Below are 18988 nucleotides of genomic sequence, written 5' to 3' on the forward strand. Positions count from 1 at the left end.
TACTAGTATATACATTTGGATCCATAAAAAGTACTCCATCAATATATGAGCAAATATGAGTTTAGATTATAGAGCTAACAAATGGTGTGGGATGAGTCGTTTATCAAGTCAAAATAATAAGTAATAACGACCAAGTTCGTTAATATTTAATATCAAATCTGAATAAGATTGTGTTAAAAAAATCTTCAACTCGAATTCAAACCTGACTTGTTATGTTTAAGTCTGACCACAACCTGCACAAGATATGATCCCATTAGCTACACAATCCTGTTTGTGTTGATTCGGCCAAGCTAACCCAACAACAACACAACAATGACATGAACCCGACATGACACGACGCCCACACAATAACAACATGAAACAATTCAGGTATATTGCAGAGGATATATGACTCGATGTCAGTTGGTGGTTGTGTTCGTGGCAATGATGACAATGATTAGATAAGAAGTAGTTTAAACTTGCGGAATTGGTGATAAAAGTGAAATGTAATAGATGAGCCATATAAATAGTGAAAAAATAAAAATCTAACTCTAATAAAGTCAGAAAGAATTAAAAAAATAATTAAAATAATTCTTATTAACAGGTACTTAATGCATATCCGATTCGAACCAACCTGAAATTAACAAATTGAAAACTGACAATTTTTTGATGATAAAAAGCGTATTATTTTTGTAGTGAATGTTCACTCCCCACATTCCACCACTAGTGTGAAATGAATATTTTTGGGACAGTATTTAGTTTGGTTTATAATAGTGAAATTACCGATCGGATTCAATCATAGTATGGTTGAACAAAAAATGAAGACTCATAATTTCGTAATAATCAATATAGATGCGTTTCTTTCTTATCCAAAATAGAAAACTTGAAAAATAAAACACAAGAATAATCACTAGTGGAATTTGCACTGCAAAACAATCAAGTGGTATGTTCACTAAAATCTCTTAGTATTTCATTTTCAACATGCCCCACCTAACCACATCCAAAATGTGTATATATATTTAGAAATAATGTAAAAAAAATAATGTGACATGACTCGTGTAGTAAAATACATCTATACGTATATAAAGGGGGAGTTTTGAGGGTATTTATGGAATTATCATTTAAGCTTAAATATATAATTTAAATACTATAATCTAGATATTTAAGAATAAAACTATTATATAATATTTATCTAGATATATTAATAAAGACTTTGACTAATTTTTAAGAGCATTATAATGAGTAGCCGTGCTGTTACAATTCTTTTAATGAAATAATGAGCATTTAACAAATTCTCAAGACCATTATGTTTGGTGTTATACTAGACGTTATATTCCCATTGATTATATGAAAAACATCGAGGGGAGTTTTGGAGAAATTTAGAAGAGTGTCATTTAAATTAAAAAATATTTATTAAATAAAATTATTTCTTCTTAATAGACAATAATTTGAAAGGTCAAGACATTTATCATCAATTTAATTTATGAAATGATACAGAAGGAGGCCAACGAGCAGAATTCCAAGGGCTTCTAATATTCTATAAATTTGGCTTTATGGCGATGGTTTTGCAGAAATTTGGATATCTCGTGCTCAAGAAATTGATGACTAATGATGGTCATGCAACTATTTTTAAACTATTTCTCCTGTGTACTTTTATGGATATAGTTTAATTGTTGGATGTTTTAGCTTTCTAACCATTGTTCTATGCTGATATATGATCTCTTTTATTCTAACTTATATATCTACTTTGTGATAGTATAATAGTTTCAGGTAAATGTTGGTGGATGTTTGGTATATATGGATTGCCAGTTATTATCCAATTCTTTCTCATTCTTTTTTTTTTGCAGTCACTCCATGCTGGCTTATATATATGAAGGTGACAATTGGGAGAGTTGCTATTGGAATGACATGATTGAAACTCCACCTTCAACCTCACAAAACTTATAGAAATATAGGAGCACGTGATGAAGACGAAGGAAGGAGGGGAAATATTTGATTAGAAATTCGGAAGAAAAATTATAAAGATGGAAGAGTTAAGAATTGAAAAATGGATTTGGAGAAGAGGAGGCACCCCTCTTTTGTAAACTTTGGAGTTTTTGTATACATTTTTTTGGTGATTTTATCTTGAATTTGTATTTTTATAATTAATTCATATATTTAGTATTTATTTATTAGTTTAATTATACCAGCTCAGTGCATATTTATTCAGTTAACTTTTTCATTATATATCTTCAAATAAAATATTTATATGGTAAATTAATTGAAAATCTATATATACAAATAAGTTTGGAAGAAATAACAATGTTATTGAGTTATTATAAAATTGTTTCATAAATTTTGTTTTTTAATGCATAATTTGAATTTTTGGTTTTTATTCTTCCATATTAGTTATGACATTGTCACCACTAAATAATTATTGCAAACAAGTAAAAATCGTGTCAAGTACATTACCATTTTGAAAAGTTTTTAATGCTATTTATTACTATATTGAATTCACATTTTTTATAATAATTTTTGCGTATCTTTTAGCATGTAAAAGGTGTGTTTAACGTGTTTCGTGTAATGAAAAGTTTTTAATAGCTAACATAAATTTGATGTATTTTTTATTCTTATGATAATTAGAGTAAGGGACTTTAAAAGTTTTAAACATTAAAAATACTACTAATAATGTGGACTTCACAATCCACTATTGTTAATTTTCAAAATGGGAGTTTTGGAGATATTTACAAAACTGCAATTTAAGATTTAAAAGTATATAATTTTGATAAAACTGATTTAAGAATAAAAACTACTCCATAATCTAGACATTTATGAATAAAAATCTAGACGTTGCCTTCCCATTTCTTAAATCATTTCACACCTTCCATTGAATATCACAAATACTGAAAAATGAAAAGAGTACTTATTTGTAGTACAATTGGTGGAAAATTGTAAAATAAAATTTAGCAGTTACGATTTTTATTTTATTTAATGCGGCAGTTTTATTCAGTTAACTTTTTTATTATATATCTTCAAATAAAATATTTATATGGTAAATTAATTGAAAATCTATATATACACATAAGTTTGGAAGAAATAACAATGTTATTGGAGTTATTATAAAATTGTTTCATAAATTTTGTTTTTTAATGCATAATATGAATTTTTTGTTTTTATTCTTCCATATTAGTTATGACATTGTCACCTACGAATATCAAATTAATCACTAAATAATTATTGCAAACATGTAAAAATCGTGTCAAGTACATTACCATTTTGAAAAGTTTTTAATGCTATTTATTACTATATTGAATTTACATTTTTGATAATAATTTTTGCGTATCTTTTAGCATGTAAAAGGTGTGTTTAACGTGTTTCGTGTAATGAAATGTTTTTAATTGCTAACATAAATTTTGATGTGTTTTTTTATTCTTATGATAATTAGAGCAAGGGACTTTAAAAGTTTTAAACATTAAAAATACTACTAATAGTGTGGACTTCACAATCCACTACTGTTAATTTTCAAAATGGGAGTTTTGGAGATATTTACAAAACTGCAATTTAAGATTTAAAAGTATATAATTTTGATAAAACTGATTTAAGAATAAAAACTACTCCATAATCTATACATTTATGAATAAAAATCTAGACGTTGCCTTCTCATGCCTTAAATCATTTCACACCTTCCATTGAATATCATAAATACTGAAAAATGAAAAGAGTACTTATTTGTAGTACAATTGGTGGAAAATTGTAAAATAAAATTTAGCAGTTACGATTTTTATTTTATTTAATGCGGCAGTTTCCAAAATAGAGAGTTTCTTCTTTAGGCGTTTTTTTTAAACCATAAGCACTAATTTCACTAAATAATCATTAATGATTATTCAATTGAAATGGAAGTTTTAGGGTCTCTAATTAAACAATTATTTATTTTAATTTTCATTATTAGCTAGATAAATTAGACCTTTTTATTTTGTGATGTACGATGGGTTTAGGGTTTAGAATAGCTTTTTTATGTTTTTTTCCCTATAAATATCCATCATTTTCTAGCTTAAGGTTCACTTTCTCTTTAACTTCTCTCATTTTATCACAAATCCTCTGGAGAAAGAAGAGTTTTCTAAACCATGGAATTCATATTCCTTCGTGATCTAACGCTTAGCAATACCAAATCAGTTATCCGAGTCCGGTGTGTGCGTATTTTTTAAATGACTAAAAATGGTGACAAATCAAATGCCATTAACTTGGAATGTATTTTTCATGAACGTATGTATGATGCTGTTTCTAATCTTATTACGTTTTTTAGTTAATTTGTCTAAAACCATTATATGTTATCAAATGTAGATTGAAAAGGTTGTTGGATAGGCACTTTATGGTAAATTTTTAATAATATTATTATTACTACTATTATAATTATTATTATTTCTATTATTACTATTGTTATTAGTATTATTTGCTTATTAACATTGTCTCGGTGTCTATTTTTGTAGATATAATTGGCGTTGTCGTCGACCTCTACAAGGTTATCTCACAATCTAATTCTCGGTTCATCGATATTAAAATTGTTGATTCACAATAAGTATTGAATCATCATTTTGTTTATATTTTTTGTTTAATATATTTTTTAAGTTACTTTGGTTGCAGGCATAATATAGTTTTAGTTGTCCACTATGAGAAAGTGTTATAGATTCATATCTTGAGAAAATTGAAAATATCGTAGGACAAATTCCTGTTGTATTAAAATAGTTTATGTATATTATTTTGCAGAATTTTAGAATATTGGTAATGCTTTACGTATAAGTTTTTTTGGATATTATTAAATCAATAGTTAGAAAATTTAAATATTTTATAAAGTTAATACTTATTACATTTTAAAATTCGATAACATTTATGTAACACTTAGTTTTAAATTTTTGGGAAATTAAAAGGTTTTAAAAAATTTAATAATAGGTGAAGAAAGTGAAAAAGTTTTGAGGAGTTATCTTCTATTTTTTGGACTATAAATATATGACATTTGGTGATTTATCCACTCACATATTTTTTTTCATCACGTTTTTCACTCCCTCCATATTTTCCAATACTCTTCATATTGTTTAACATGAAGTTGTGATATTCTTTTTATTTTTTCTATTATTTAAAGTTTGGCTTATTTGTTGGTCATGATGATTATATTTTAACGTTAAGGGTTTATGATTTAGGTTTCAAGGTTTGGGTTTTTAGCGTATTAGGGTCACTATATTGCAATGTAAAGAAGCTCGACTATGATAAAGTATAGTAGTACTAATTTAAATGGATACAAAATACAAAAAAGATTACACATAATTTTGTGACAATATTATTCTGCGTCGGCGTTTTTATACTTCAAAATACATTTTTAAAACCGTTTTGAGGTTTGAAAAGCTATCGTCCAATTTTAAAACTTGCAATACTGCCAATTTGTTTTCGGAATCAAAACTTGATCTTGTGTTAATCAATTAACAATTTAAAATCGTATGATAAAAAAATATTTCGTCGTGCATCGCACGTGGGGTAAAACTAGTTAATGTTAAGATGAGAGTGCTTTAATGCTTTATGGATTTTACCTACAAAACGCGTAATTCGATCGATAGGCCTATTTCAATAAAATTCCTGAAATAAAGTAAAATGCTCAGTCGGATGACAATAATGACATGCTAATTTCGAGAGTGTGAAATATTATTGATATTATATTGACGAGTTCGGGAACAAAACTTGTGAGATCAATTCTTGAATAAATAACGTCGAACAATAACCTATAATGTGCTTCAGAACATGCGCTCGTCTTGCCTCCTTTTTCGTTTTACTTTGTATCAACTGTCCGTGTTCGATCATGAATTATAGAAGCAGGTAAGAGTATGACTTCTAAGATGTCGTTCAGTTGCTTTGACAATATTATAGCGACACTATAATACTTTACGATAAACAAAGATTGAATCATAACAAAAAAGAAATCGTTTAGTTAGAATGATAGTTTATGCACCTATAAACACAATATTTACTAATTTCTCGAATACCTTTAATCTTTACAAATCATTAATTGAACAACTTATTCTTATAAAAACATAAGGATTCGTACAAAATAATAATTTTTAGATGAGATCAATTTTGTTAGATGGAGTTGCTATTATTCTTGTTTTGTGATTATTACATGTGATTAAGTCTTGAGCTTCAATCTAGTAAATCAAACACGATATAGATATAATCTAGAGCTCCAATTATGTTTTATTTATGCATTTTAGCAAGTGGAGTTTCTTTTCCCACAGCAAAATTTGGATTGATACGGCCCAAATAAATTCCTTTATTTTTCCAGCCCAAGCCCATATGGTTGAAGGTTAAAATCTGGTCTGCAGTTCAGGCCCATTTCTGTTATGTTATGGCCCAAATCTGCCATCTATTTGTGACATCAGCTTATAAACTACGGAATAGTTTTTATATACTACTCCATAAAATTTAAAATTATATGAGTGCCTGTATTATTTTTTATAATTAGAAAAAAAATGAATAAGAACTTTTAATATTTAACAGAAATCATACTTATACTAAAAAATATTTAAAAATAACATTATAGTAATAGTTAACTTAGCAACATCATTAATTATAATCCAATGATTTGAAATGCATTAGTTATGTTTATCAACCCCTTAATATATAATCAACAGCTAATGCAAATGAGTAGTAGTATTATTTATTAAATTTAAACCCAAAAAATAGCCACTTGATCTAAGTACTAGGTCATTTTCTATGTATATGAGGCACTAATAAAATAAAACACAAAAGTAGCATGTTATCTCAAGAAGTGGACTATTATCCTCACCTCTCTCCCTATAATTCCAATTTCTAAGCCATACATACATTCTTAGAAAATTTCATAGAAATTTCCAAAGTGGCCCCATCCACAAGAGTCAAGTCCGCCCAAAACCCATTCAACAATGTAATTTCATAGGTGACTTCAAAATCATACTATATTATAATTCCATTACTTCATCACTAAATCTAAACACACCTCTCTCTCTCTCCTTTTTCAAAATCACCATGGATAAGGAGCAAGAAGAACTCCAATTCCTAGGCCTCTTTGGCATCTACAAAGAAACCTTCAAACTCATCTTCAAGCTAAGAAAAATCCTCACCCAACTCACCCTAACCCTCATCCTCCCCCTCTCCTTCATCTACCTCGCTCAAGAGCGCGTCTCCGAGATCCTCTTCTGGAAGATCCGCTTCAACGAGTTCCTCCTCCACGAGGCCCCTCCCGGGACCCTCAAGCATGACAGGCTCTCGGACCTCGTCTCAAAGGAATGGGCCGAGTACATCCTCCTCAAGCTCGCCTACCTCGCCCTCGTCCTCGTCTTCTCCCTCCTCTCCACCTCCGCCGTCGTCTACACCGTCGCGTGCGCCTTCGCCGGCCGCGACGCCACCTTCCGGACCGTCATGCGCGTCGTCCCTCGGGTATGGAAGCGGCTCATGGTCACCTTCCTCTGCGCCTTCTTCGCCTTCTTCCTCTACAACCTCGGGTTTCTGGTGACCCTGTTCGTGTGGAGCGCCACGATATCGGACTCCGTGGCCGGGGCCGTGGTGTTCGTCGTGTTCTTGATCCTCTACGCCGCTGTCTTCGTGTACCTGACGGTGATATGGCAGCTGGCGAGCGTGGTGACGGTTCTGGAAGATTCCTCTGGGATTGCGGCGATGATGAAGGGGAAGAGGCTGATGCAAGGGAAGATGATGGTGACAGCGGCGATATTCTTGAAGCTCAACGTTCTGATCTTCTTCTTGAACATATTCTTTAAGATCTTTGTGGTGTACCGGAGCTTTAGGGTCGGGCTGGTTCGGAGCTTAGGGTTCGGGGTTTTGTTTCTGGTGGTGTTGTTGATGACTATTCTCTTTACATTGGTGGTGCAGACTGTGCTCTACCTAGTGTGTAAGTCATACCACCACGAGAACATCGATAAGTCGGCGCTTTCCGACCATCTCGGGGTTTATTTGGGAGATTATGTGCCATTGATTGCCAAGAATGTGCAGATGGAGGACCTTGATCATGTCTGAGATTCATTTTTTGGTTTGATATAAATCATATAATATACATATTTTATACTATGATAATAAGAGAGGGACGTGTTTTGTTGCTCTTGTTTTTTATAGTGATGCAATGAGACATAGTATAAGGAATTTATTGGGCTTCATAGAACATTGTGTAATTTAATTGGATGCAATGACCAAGTCATTTCAATGGAGTAGCTGAGATGTCAATTTCTTGTATTCTATATATGTATATTTGCTTTTTTTATTGCACAAATAAGAGCACTTACATAACTTTGTCTAGTCTGTAAAATGGAAAATGGTGGTGGAGAAATTGGTGAGGTCATCAACAAAATTGTAAGGCTGCCAAACTAAAATGTAGTACTACAGAATTATAAAGGATATAAATCAGAGGGGGTTGAATTAAAATTAAATTACTACACAAAAAAAAGATGTGCAAAACTTTGTTGACAAATGAAAGGAACTGCAATTTATGAGTCAATATATTGAACAAATAAAAGATAGTGAAATTTGGAAATTTGAGGTGACAGGAATTGACCAAGAATAATCAATAAATTGAAAAGTCGCACATAACAGGTAAGAAAAATTATAATTCAGTTAAATAAGGCAATATTGTCTGAATGCTCAGACCTATTCTAACAGTACAATTTCTATTATTTATTTCCAGAATTTCCCTATTTTCTTTTTTAAGGGCGTTCTTAACTTCTTATGTTGTAAAAAGTAGTACTATTAAACAAAAAATAACATAAAACCTCTAGTTTAGGAATTTAAATATGTATTTACCCAATCTTTAAATAATCTTTTTTACATGCATGTAGAAGGCAGATATATTAAGCTCAAGCTCAGCCTAAAAATATAGAATTGCAACCAGGTAACAAATAGGCTCGGTATGATATCGTCTTTAAACGTGTTATACAAGAGTTATGATTCAGCCTACGTTATTCTACAATATGACGCTATGACAAAGGTAGCATCAAATTCACCTCTTATAGTAGGCAATAACAAGTAAATGAAAACCTTTCCCACATCTCAAAATGTAATCCTTTTCTCGCTAAAGAAAATAAATGAAACATGTGAGCAGATCCCAAAAGGCAGCCACCATACTTAAGAGCATAGCACACCTGAGATTCAGCTTTGATCAGTGCTTTTGCTGAATTTTCGCCCGGACAAGTTTTCAGACTCGTATAGCATATGGTTGATCAGTCCTCTTGCAGCACTGTTGTATAAAAAACAATATAAGCAAGCCTTGATATAGAGGATGGCAAGAGCAACATACACTAGCAGATCTCATCAAAGAGTCTCAACCAGTTACCATAGTGATTCTTGAATGATGATATTATTATATACAGCCCATAGAGAAAGAGAAGATGGGACTCACTCATCCTTCATCTTTTGAATCTTATCTGGATCTGTTTCATGCATGTTCTTCTTGAACTGCTCTCTCACCATAGTAATTAGAAGTTCAGTGTTGAATTTCTGAATTCAAATAGTTAAAGAAAATTGATTAGTCTGCGTTCTTTCTTTCTTACTCTGCTGACAGAACTCAATCATGTAGAATATATCAGCTTCAGATTTAACTACTCTTATAAGACAATTTTATAATAAGGTGTTTGATTCAGTTTGTAACCATGATGCAGATATCTATTTGTTTCACTCATTACTTTTCATTTCTCTCATTGCTACCACAAAATATTTCCACCTACTTCCTGCAGTTTTTCGAAAGGTCACGACTGAAATACCATTGACTATGAGGCAATCCACTAGAAGTGTAGAACCGTCCTTTCAAATAATCGAAAAAATTACATGGATACTTTGTAGCTGCATTGCTGCAAGAATAAGGGTGGATTGTCCTATATTTTGAAAGCTCACGATTAAACTAGCAGCTAATGGGAAAGCTGTGAATTTTTTTACACTAATTACCAGCTAAGGGTGACTAAAGACACAGCCATTAACTCTAGGAAAACCAAGATTCAAGAGGTTGCGGGCTATTTGCTATACTACACTCTAACCTAATCCAAACCTATTCACAAACCCCTTTTTCAAGCATTCCAAGTCGGATGCACAAATGTTTATTAATCCACCTCTTCGTCGGACTTCATCAACACAGGCAGATAAATCCATGACTTAATGAATTGCATGTGGCAGGGAGTTGAACATCAACTAGCCCTTCTGATTTAAGAGCTACAATCTCAAAACTCTCACTTCAAAACAAGCATGAATGATCTCCTTATGTGTTACACATTGTATGAAATTATGAATACTAGATTGAGAGACAAAAACCAGTAAAGCACATCAAACAATCATGCATACTATATAAAGCTCATAGAATAAAATTTCACTTTAAGAAATACTACCTTTTGCCCAATATATTTTGCTCGCCTTAGGCATTCACGATAAAGCTGCATATCAAAAGTAGGAGTACAAAATAAGTTGCATAACAAGACTAACAAAACTGATAAGTGAAAAATAATCACATAGGAAAATCATAATAGCATTTTCCTTCATCTGCGCAACAACTCAATAAAACTGGAAGTGCTGATTTTTATTTTTCCAATTCATATAAATCTCTGTTTCATTAAAATTCATAAGCAATAGCATAAATATTACGGATGAACAATTAAGAGAGAAAACAGAGACAAATTCAGAAGAGAAAAAAAAGGAATACACTGACTGACCCTGATGGAATTGTTGGCGAGCTCAGGAGGCAATGCTGTTTGCAGAGACGGCATTTTCTTCTGCAAATCACAAAACAAAAGGCTGAAAAAATAAGAACAGTGAAGTTTTTTGGCTGAACAAACCGAATCGAAAGCTGCGTCACTAAACCATGAAATTTGGTAAACGAATTCCACAACTTTTAGCTCGAAATAGTTGACAGCTTGATCAGGATAATCGAAATCGAATTACCTAATCGCCGGTACAGTAGTAGTAGCGCTTCGCGAGTAGAAAATGAATCTGCGATTAGAGTATTTATGCGTGTGGCGAGGCGGCGGATTTGGGCAGCGGAGGGGAATATGGTGAAACTGAACGGCGACGAATCAAAGTGGTGAAGGGGTGACGCCTCCGTCTGGAAACTACAGGATTAATAAAACTCCATAAATTGCATATAACAAACATTAATTTGTACAAATGATCAAAGATTAAAAATTAAATCAACTTTTTTCCTCTTATTTTATGTTTTTGATATATTAATTGAGTTTTTGTTACTAGTTGACAAACATATAATTGTAATCGAGTCTATAAACACAAAATAAATGAAAATTCACAATAAATTTTGACATTAATCCACTTAAAAGTTCACAAAAATTTTGAAGTATCAAATTCAATAATAAATTTTAAATCTTATACTACTGTACAAGTACTAAAACAGAAATGGTTAACATAATTTATTCTATCTTATCAATAAAATACAACAGAAAATTAATGTAAAAAATATAATTGCATAAAATCTCATAAATACCCCGTAATAAACTAATAATAAATCTCATACTAATGATTAACTGAAAAGGGTACAATCCTTGATGCAGAGAGTACAACCTTTGCATCTTTATCTGTCGCCGTTCCCAGCGTCACGAGAAAAAATATTTCCTCAAACGACCTCTTTAGGCTTTAGCCCATTTTCATCACTTTGCTTTCTCCAGACTCCACCATCGTATTAATTTACAGTCGTTTACGTATTCAAGGCGAATATAATTTACACGAAATTAATTAATATTCATATTTAGGTGCATAATTGACGTTTACATCAGATCTGCATTCAATTTTAGGTCATATTTCCAATCTGTTTTTTTGTTGCTTTTTTGCTTTTTGTCTTGATCGGTCAGTATTCTGAGTTTTGATTTTGTGGGGATCAGGTTGATCGAAAGAAAAAGCTGTGAATTTGACAAGAATATGGCGTCATCATCTGGAGAAGCGCCAGAATTCGATTATCTGTTCAAGTTGCTGATGATTGGGGATTCTGGGGTTGGAAAAAGCAGTCTTTTGCTGAGCTTTACATCTGATGCTTTCGAGGAGCTCTCTCCCACAATCGGTAGCTCAATGATCGATCTTCTTCGTGTTGTGTGGTCTGCATATGCTTGTGTTTTTTTTTTATCATATTATTGATATAAGTTAATGTGGTCATAATTTTGGAATTTCAGTGTGGAGGTTTTGATCCTTTTGTGTAAGGTCCCAATTCATAGGATTGGGGAATTGTTGTCATTATTGATATAGCTAATGCATGGATTTGTTATTGGGGCTTTTCCCCCCTGCCCTCATTTGTTTTAATGATACTAACCTAATTGTTAGGTTTTTGGAGTTGGATAGTTTTTGATATATTTGAGGATAGTGGGGACAAAGTAGTTCCATGTTTGGGAGCAGAAACCGAACCTTCAGTAGATTATAGGAAAATGTTAGTTCCCATCCCTGGATTGGGGCATATGTAGGCTATTCATCTAACTAGGGCTGATAATTCGGTCATCGGTTAGTCGGTTAACCGATGACCGAACCGAACACCTCGGTTCTCGGTTAACCGAGAACCGCCCCATCTCGGTTATCGGTTAATTTCGGTTCCCATCTTCAAGTGTTGATCGGTTATCGGTTAGAACCGATAACCGATCGGTGTGACCGAATTTAGGACCGAAAAACCGATTAAATACCAAAAACGCAATATAGCGCAAGTGGTGGCTAGGCTGGGAATTTTTCGTATGAAATGTCCAGGGATCGATCCCCATGAACTGCAAAAACTTTTTTTTTTAAAATTCGGTTCCGGTTCGGTTAATTGGAACCGAACCGACCCTATTCGGTTAGGAACCGAACCGAACCGAGGCCAATTCGGTTTCGGTTCCGGTGCTTCAATTTCGGTTTCTTTTGATTTCGGTTAACCGGGTATTCGGTTCGGTTAGAACCGAACCGACCGAATACCCTGCGCTACATCTAACCAACCCAAATCTCTTTTGGTGTTCTGAAAAATATTAAGTTATGTGGTTTCTTAGCCAATATTTTTTGCTTTTGCAGTACAAATGGGGTTAGGTTTCATATTTCCTATATCGTGTACAACTGTCTATATAATCCAACCTATCCCCAAAATTTGGTTTATGGTCAGTGTAGCCAAACTTGAATTTTTTTTATATGTCTTGCTTCTTGTTGTGTTCAAATCCTTTTGCAACCATTCTCACTTTTGTACTGTAAATCGGAACCCCTCTGTATGTACCTATACTTGTTTGGTCGTGGTGTATCAAGAAACTGAGCAAAGCATGTTTTCTCGAGGATGGCCTGGTCTCCATCTTGGGAGTTGTCTATATTTGAATTATGAATACTATTCTTTCATGTGTGTGGTCTCAAGTATATGTTACCTCTGGGCTCTGGCACTATAACGTTCCATTTTCTACTACAGGAGTGGATTTTAAGGTAAAACACGTAACACTTGGAGGAAAGAAATTGAAGCTTGCAATCTGGGATACAGGTAAGAATGCTGCAATGACCTGCAGTTCGTTAAATAAAGACTAATATCATTGTCACATAGATAAGATTAAAGTTTTCACTAAACATTCTAAATTAATAAAGCAAAATAACTTGCTTTGCTTGGATAATACATCAGTACATCATACGAATTAAATCACAATTTTTTAACAGCTACGCGCACACATTTAATCGCAAACAAACTTCCCTTTTGCAGCTGGACAGGAAAGATTTCGGACTTTGACTAGTTCCTACTACCGAGGTGCTCAAGGAATCATCATGGGTATGTTCAAAAAGATTTTTATTTGTGTTTCCTTGCTGCTCTTGCACTTCTGTTATTGATCAAATTTCTGGAGCTGTGAGTTCTATTTCTTGTCACTTCACTCTTTAGACATTGTCAATACCACATGAACATTGATTTTTACTTTATCTTTCCTGGTTTCTTACTCACAAAATCATTTTTCACGGCACAGTATATGATGTGACACGACGAGACACCTTTACGAATCTATCGGATATTTGGGCTAAAGAAATTGATCTCTACTCCACAAACCAGGATTGCATCAAGATGCTAGTTGGTAACAAAGTTGATAAGGTATTCCCCTTGTTAGCACTAGCTGGTTCATTATTCGGATTTCCATAATTTCTGTGTGGTGGGGGTCTTCTTTTACACCTGCGATAAGCTTGTTAACGTTCACATCTTTTGCAGGAGAGTGAAAGGGTTGTCAGCAAAAAAGAAGGGATCGACTTTGCAAGGGAATATGGTTGCCTCTTCATCGAATGTAGTGCCAAAACTCGTGTCAACGTGGAGCAGTGTTTTGAGGAACTTGTCTTGAAGGTCAGTTGGTTTACATAATCTATGTGTGAATATCTTGTTTCAAACATATAAAGACGGTTTGGATATTGCGTTGCACACTCTTCGCTTGGTTTTAATTTTATGTTATACCGACAGATCTTGGAAACGCCCAGTCTCTTGGCCGAGGGATTAGCTGGTAATAAAAAGAACATTTTCAAGCAGAAGCCTTCCGAGTCTAGTGATGCGTCGAGCAGTTGCTGCTGAATATTTTACCCTCTTGTGCTTTCAGTTTCATGTTGATGTTTGATTGGAGACGCGTCTGCAACTCATATCTTGCATATTTTCGTACATTGCTCAAGTTATCTTAGATGGCATACTTGTTTGATCTCAGCGTCTCTTTGAATTCACCCATAGATTGGTGACTGCAAAAGAAGAAAGTATAAGTAGTTTTCATAAGTTGGTTTTAGTTATATGTTTTCTCGCGTTTAAGTAGAATATGTGTGTGTGTGTGTGTGTATCACTTATTTGAAGGAGATCTTAAACTCTACATTATACATTATTTTATTTTCAATGTACATGAAAAATGGTATTCTATTGTAGGTAATAGGAAATGTATATAGTTAATTAAGTGTACATTAATGCATGAATTTTAATCTAATTTGTAATTTAAGCCCAATTTTTTAAAGTTATGATATACTATATGGTCAATGAATTGGAAGCAAATCAAACACTTTCTAAACTTTTGAGATGTCTATTTTGCTATAAATAAGCCCATGAATATTAGCATTTCAAATTTTTTATTGATATAGATAAAAAGTGAATGCATTACTACAAATTCTCAAAGGTTGAACAAATGTTACCAACTAAATCTATTTATTTAGGAAGTAGTGTAATTCTTAATTACATACTAGTAAAACGCATTATTATAAACTGTATATATTTCTGAATAATATGGAAACATAACTCTATTCAATTGATTTACAGTTAATACCAGAAGCAGTGGAGAAACTGTTTTAGCTCCGAAATTACATGACAAAGATTGTTTGAAAATACAACCAGAAACAGTAGCATGCTGTTGCATACTGATCAAATCTGCAATAAAGAAACATACTCCTACAATCACGGGCTTTAATCGAAAAAAGAAAAAAGAACAATCGATACGATGTTGTTGTCTGATCGTCAGTTCTCAAATCGAACGACTAAACAGGTGATGTTGTCAGAACTGCCCTTGCCATAGGCTTCTTCCACCAGTTTTCTTGATGCTGCTTCAGGATCTGGTATGCCTTGCACGATATGTACAGCATCCTGGACGAACGACAAGTATCATACAGTTCGACTTAAGAATATGTGCATATGCAACGATAAATCACCCATCCGTTAAGAGCATATGCTAGTTAAATTCATGCAAGTAATAGAGAGGACTAACCTTATTTGAGAGGACATTCCATAGCCCGTCGCTGGCAATTATAAGAAAATCTACACCATCAATTTTTTCTTCCTATATTCCAGAACAAATGTCAAAACAAGGGAGCGGTATCGATCAAACTTGAATAGCTAGCTAGCTATAGATATTACCAGTGTTTTGAGCCGCTAAAGCATCTAGAATGCAAGTAGGAGAAAGTTTGACAGCGAGTAGTATGTAAATGCAATAACAGTACCTGAATTTCAGGCTCCGCCACTACATATGGTCTAAGAAGTTTATCTCCAAATGCTCGAGAAACAGCAAGAACCCCACCAACCCTCCATGTTCCTGACCAAGAGATGTTAAGTAGCCTCAAGGCAAAGTGTTGACGCAAAAAAAAGTAGCCAAATAAACATGCAGCCAGAAGGCGCTTGGGGGGAATGGGCAACATCTAGATTTCAGTATTTAAATGTGTCAGCAAAATACTCTGATTTCGGTGGACACCCCAGAAACCACAGACAAGAATTGACGCCATATTTGGTATGAGGTAGTATATAAGAAAAAAGGTGTTGGATCCAAAAAAAAAGTGATGTCAACGACCACATAAATGATACTACTAAAATTTAAGCATTATGATTCAGTGCTATGGTCCAAAAGTATTCAACCAATGTCTCAATGCTCATAATGATGGTAGTTAAATGAAATAATATTGCTGCAGCTCACTGTAGTACATAGCTGACTAAAAAATAGGTCAACAACAGAAGACATGAAAATTCAAAGTTACCAGCCCAAACGATGAAACCACCAGCCTTTTCAATCCGTTCACGTTCATCAGTCCTATCAGGCTTGTGGTCAATCGACAATGGAATAGCTACATAAAGAAGCAATGTGTCAGTAAATTGCTAGAGGTAACGTCTCAAAATCTCAGCATATGTAAAACGATCCAAAAGAAACAAGAAATTGATCTTTGGAAATTCTGTAGCTTATCATGTTTGTCCAATGTTTTTGGGCAATTCTTTTATGGCTTACTAGATATGCTATATTGCTATGAAGCAAATATATCATTTCCCGATATGGGTTGGATATGAGAAGTTCCCTTATCAACAAAATACTAAATATTTCACATATTTATATAGAGATACTAAATGCAAAAAGATCGAGCTCTCAAGTTGGCATCAAACCTGAGCCGGCTCTAGAAGCAACAACTCTAGAATCTCCCACATTTGCAACAAAGATCTTGTCCTGTACGAGGACAGCAGTTGATGCAGTCGAACCCGCATCTTTCTGTTGACCTTTCTCCTCATTGAGGTACTCCGTATCAGTTTGTTTGAATGCTTCAACTGCAATCAAGAAAGATACACCACCTCAGTTTTTTCAATATCACATTTACCATCACTCTCAGAAATCAGAATCTTGAAATTCATACCAATAGCTAACTTTGTATCTTTAATAAAATTGGGGTGGCTTCCGAGATTAGTAAAGAGATTCTTCTTAAGGTACTCCGCAGTTTTGAACCCGCCATGCCCTGATATCAAATGTAAGAATAAAACGAGTTATTCCATCGAATAATTCCACCTTCTCCATTAATACATTATCACATAAAAAAATCTTTGTTTTTCCATTATAGCGACGTACCATCATAAACGCCAAAAAGGGCAACCATTTTACCCTGGACTTCTGATATCTTTATCTCATAATAATCCTCCATGGTCGAACGCTTACCCTTGAAACTGGAATATCCATACCTTATCCTCGCATTCTTATCTCTAGTCAGCAAGCTGCAATTTTGAATAAAAAAGTATCACATAATTTTCCAAATAGATCATTTCGCTGAAAAAAAAAATCTCTCTCAATATATCACCCTTGATCACAGGCAGCTAAAGCTAGTTTCAACCAATTTCTTGCTATCATGATAAATACTACCCATAACCTATCCTTGCATTCTTCTCTTTATTGATAAAGCTGCAGTTTTGAATAAAACTTATAATATAATCCTAAATGGATTATTTCTTTCTAAAAAAATTGATCACAGGCAGCTAACCCTAGCTTCAATCAATTTCACGCTCTCAGCTAAAAACAAAATAAAATACAAATTCAATGCACAATAATTGATGCCAATTGGAAATAAAAACACTCAAACGTAAGAAAAATGCACCTGGTTCCGCTGCCGCTCAAGATGGCATCGGGATTTTTAGGCTGAACATCAGAATTTGGCGGAGCCTCCGCCGCGGGTTGCGGTGATGGGTCCTTCAGCGGTAGCGGCCGCTGAGATAGAGGTCGATCTGGATTAGTGTGCATTGTGCATTCGGGTAAACCTTATTCTGAAGAAATGATTGTAGCTTTGATTCATCTCTCTCTTGTCTCTGTAATGATTGTAGTTTTGATTGGAAACACAGTTAACGGCTTGCCTAAGACTTCGGGATAATGCAATTTTTTCAATTTTTTGTTTTAGAATTTACTATATTAAGTTGATGACATAAATTATTTCATCGATTAGTATAATAGTTAGTAGTACATAGTTATCGATATTATTCTGTTTTAATATTTTCATTTTTGGATTGGTTCTCTACTTTATTTTGTAAAATAGAAACACAAATTTTCTACTTTACCAATCTAAAACTTTATTAAAGTCGGTTCTTGGGTTTTGGTAACCGATTTTATAGATTATGATTTTGTTACGAATTTTTCTATTATTGGATTTTAATTGAATTCGATTATCAATTTTAACTGATAATTGGTCGGTTTAATTGAACTAATCGAATTATATTTAGAAAATTCTGCATTTCTTTAAGCAAATCATGTATATGTAAAATAAGCATTATATTGATTATTGTTGCTTCGATGATCATATATGCAGTTTATAAAATTACGGAGTATATTTTATTAAAATATATTTGAAGTGATGAAATGTATGATTCCTATCAAATGGAACATTTTTATAATTTTTTCTCTAACTTTGGTTCTAGATCATATTTAAGGTACACTACAATATAAAACGGTTACCTTGAATGGGTCTCCAAAACTAATCACAATTTTAATTTTTAAGTGAAAAAAACTATTTTTAGGTTTACACTAAAATAAAATTAAAAGTCTTTTTAAATTTTGTAAGTAAAAATTATAATATAGAGAATAATCCTTTAAGTTTGAATTTAATGTAAATGGTTAAAGTAAAATCATATTAAACTTGACACATACACTAAAATGAGTTTGAGTTCAGTATAAATGATTGGAAATACTCTTAATTTATCGGTTATAATAATTTATATAATACTTTTTTTCTTAATTGTGGTTCCAATCGGTTAATCAACGGGTTAAAATTGTTCAATGAGTCTAATAACTTATTGCTATTA

General features: G+C 33.1%; 4 protein-coding genes across 4 annotated transcripts; 2 read left to right on the plus strand and 2 right to left on the minus strand.

Annotated features, from left to right (window-relative positions):
* Positions 1–7005: 7005 nt before the first annotated feature.
* LOC121807862 lies at positions 7006–8010 on the plus strand. The gene has a single exon (XM_042208208.1). It carries the CDS (start codon positions 7006–7008, stop codon positions 8008–8010), a length of 1005 nt encoding a protein of 334 aa, XP_042064142.1.
* An 866-nt stretch (positions 8011–8876) lies between these two features.
* On the minus strand, positions 8877–11375 carry LOC121806912. The gene is made up of 5 exons (XM_042207089.1): positions 10909–11375; positions 10680–10739; positions 10359–10403; positions 9383–9480; positions 8877–9220 (listed from the first exon to the last, which is right to left on the minus strand). The coding sequence occupies exons 2-5, from the start codon at positions 10731–10733 to the stop codon at positions 9133–9135; spliced, it is 285 nt and encodes a 94-aa protein (XP_042063023.1). The 5' UTR covers positions 10734–10739; positions 10909–11375; the 3' UTR covers positions 8877–9132.
* Positions 11376–11578: 203 nt separating this feature from the next.
* Positions 11579–14811, plus strand: LOC121809404 (ras-related protein RABC1). The gene is made up of 7 exons (XM_042210005.1): positions 11579–11768; positions 11856–12031; positions 13376–13444; positions 13658–13723; positions 13914–14035; positions 14150–14278; positions 14393–14811. Exons 2-7 carry the CDS (start codon positions 11893–11895, stop codon positions 14498–14500), a joined length of 633 nt encoding a protein of 210 aa, XP_042065939.1. The 5' UTR covers positions 11579–11768; positions 11856–11892; the 3' UTR covers positions 14501–14811.
* A 345-nt stretch (positions 14812–15156) lies between these two features.
* On the minus strand, positions 15157–18071 carry LOC121809448 (probable protein phosphatase 2C 11). Its single transcript, XM_042210082.1, has 8 exons — positions 17794–18071; positions 17274–17416; positions 17065–17163; positions 16820–16978; positions 16423–16509; positions 15895–15986; positions 15663–15734; positions 15157–15541 (listed from the first exon to the last, which is right to left on the minus strand). The coding sequence occupies exons 1-8, from the start codon at positions 17934–17936 to the stop codon at positions 15416–15418; spliced, it is 921 nt and encodes a 306-aa protein (XP_042066016.1). The 5' UTR covers positions 17937–18071; the 3' UTR covers positions 15157–15415.
* Between the last annotated feature and the right edge of the window lie 917 nt (positions 18072–18988).

Source organism: Salvia splendens, chromosome 6 (assembly GCF_004379255.2).
Source record: "Salvia splendens isolate huo1 chromosome 6, SspV2, whole genome shotgun sequence".
NCBI lineage: Eukaryota > Viridiplantae > Streptophyta > Magnoliopsida > Lamiales > Lamiaceae > Salvia > Salvia splendens.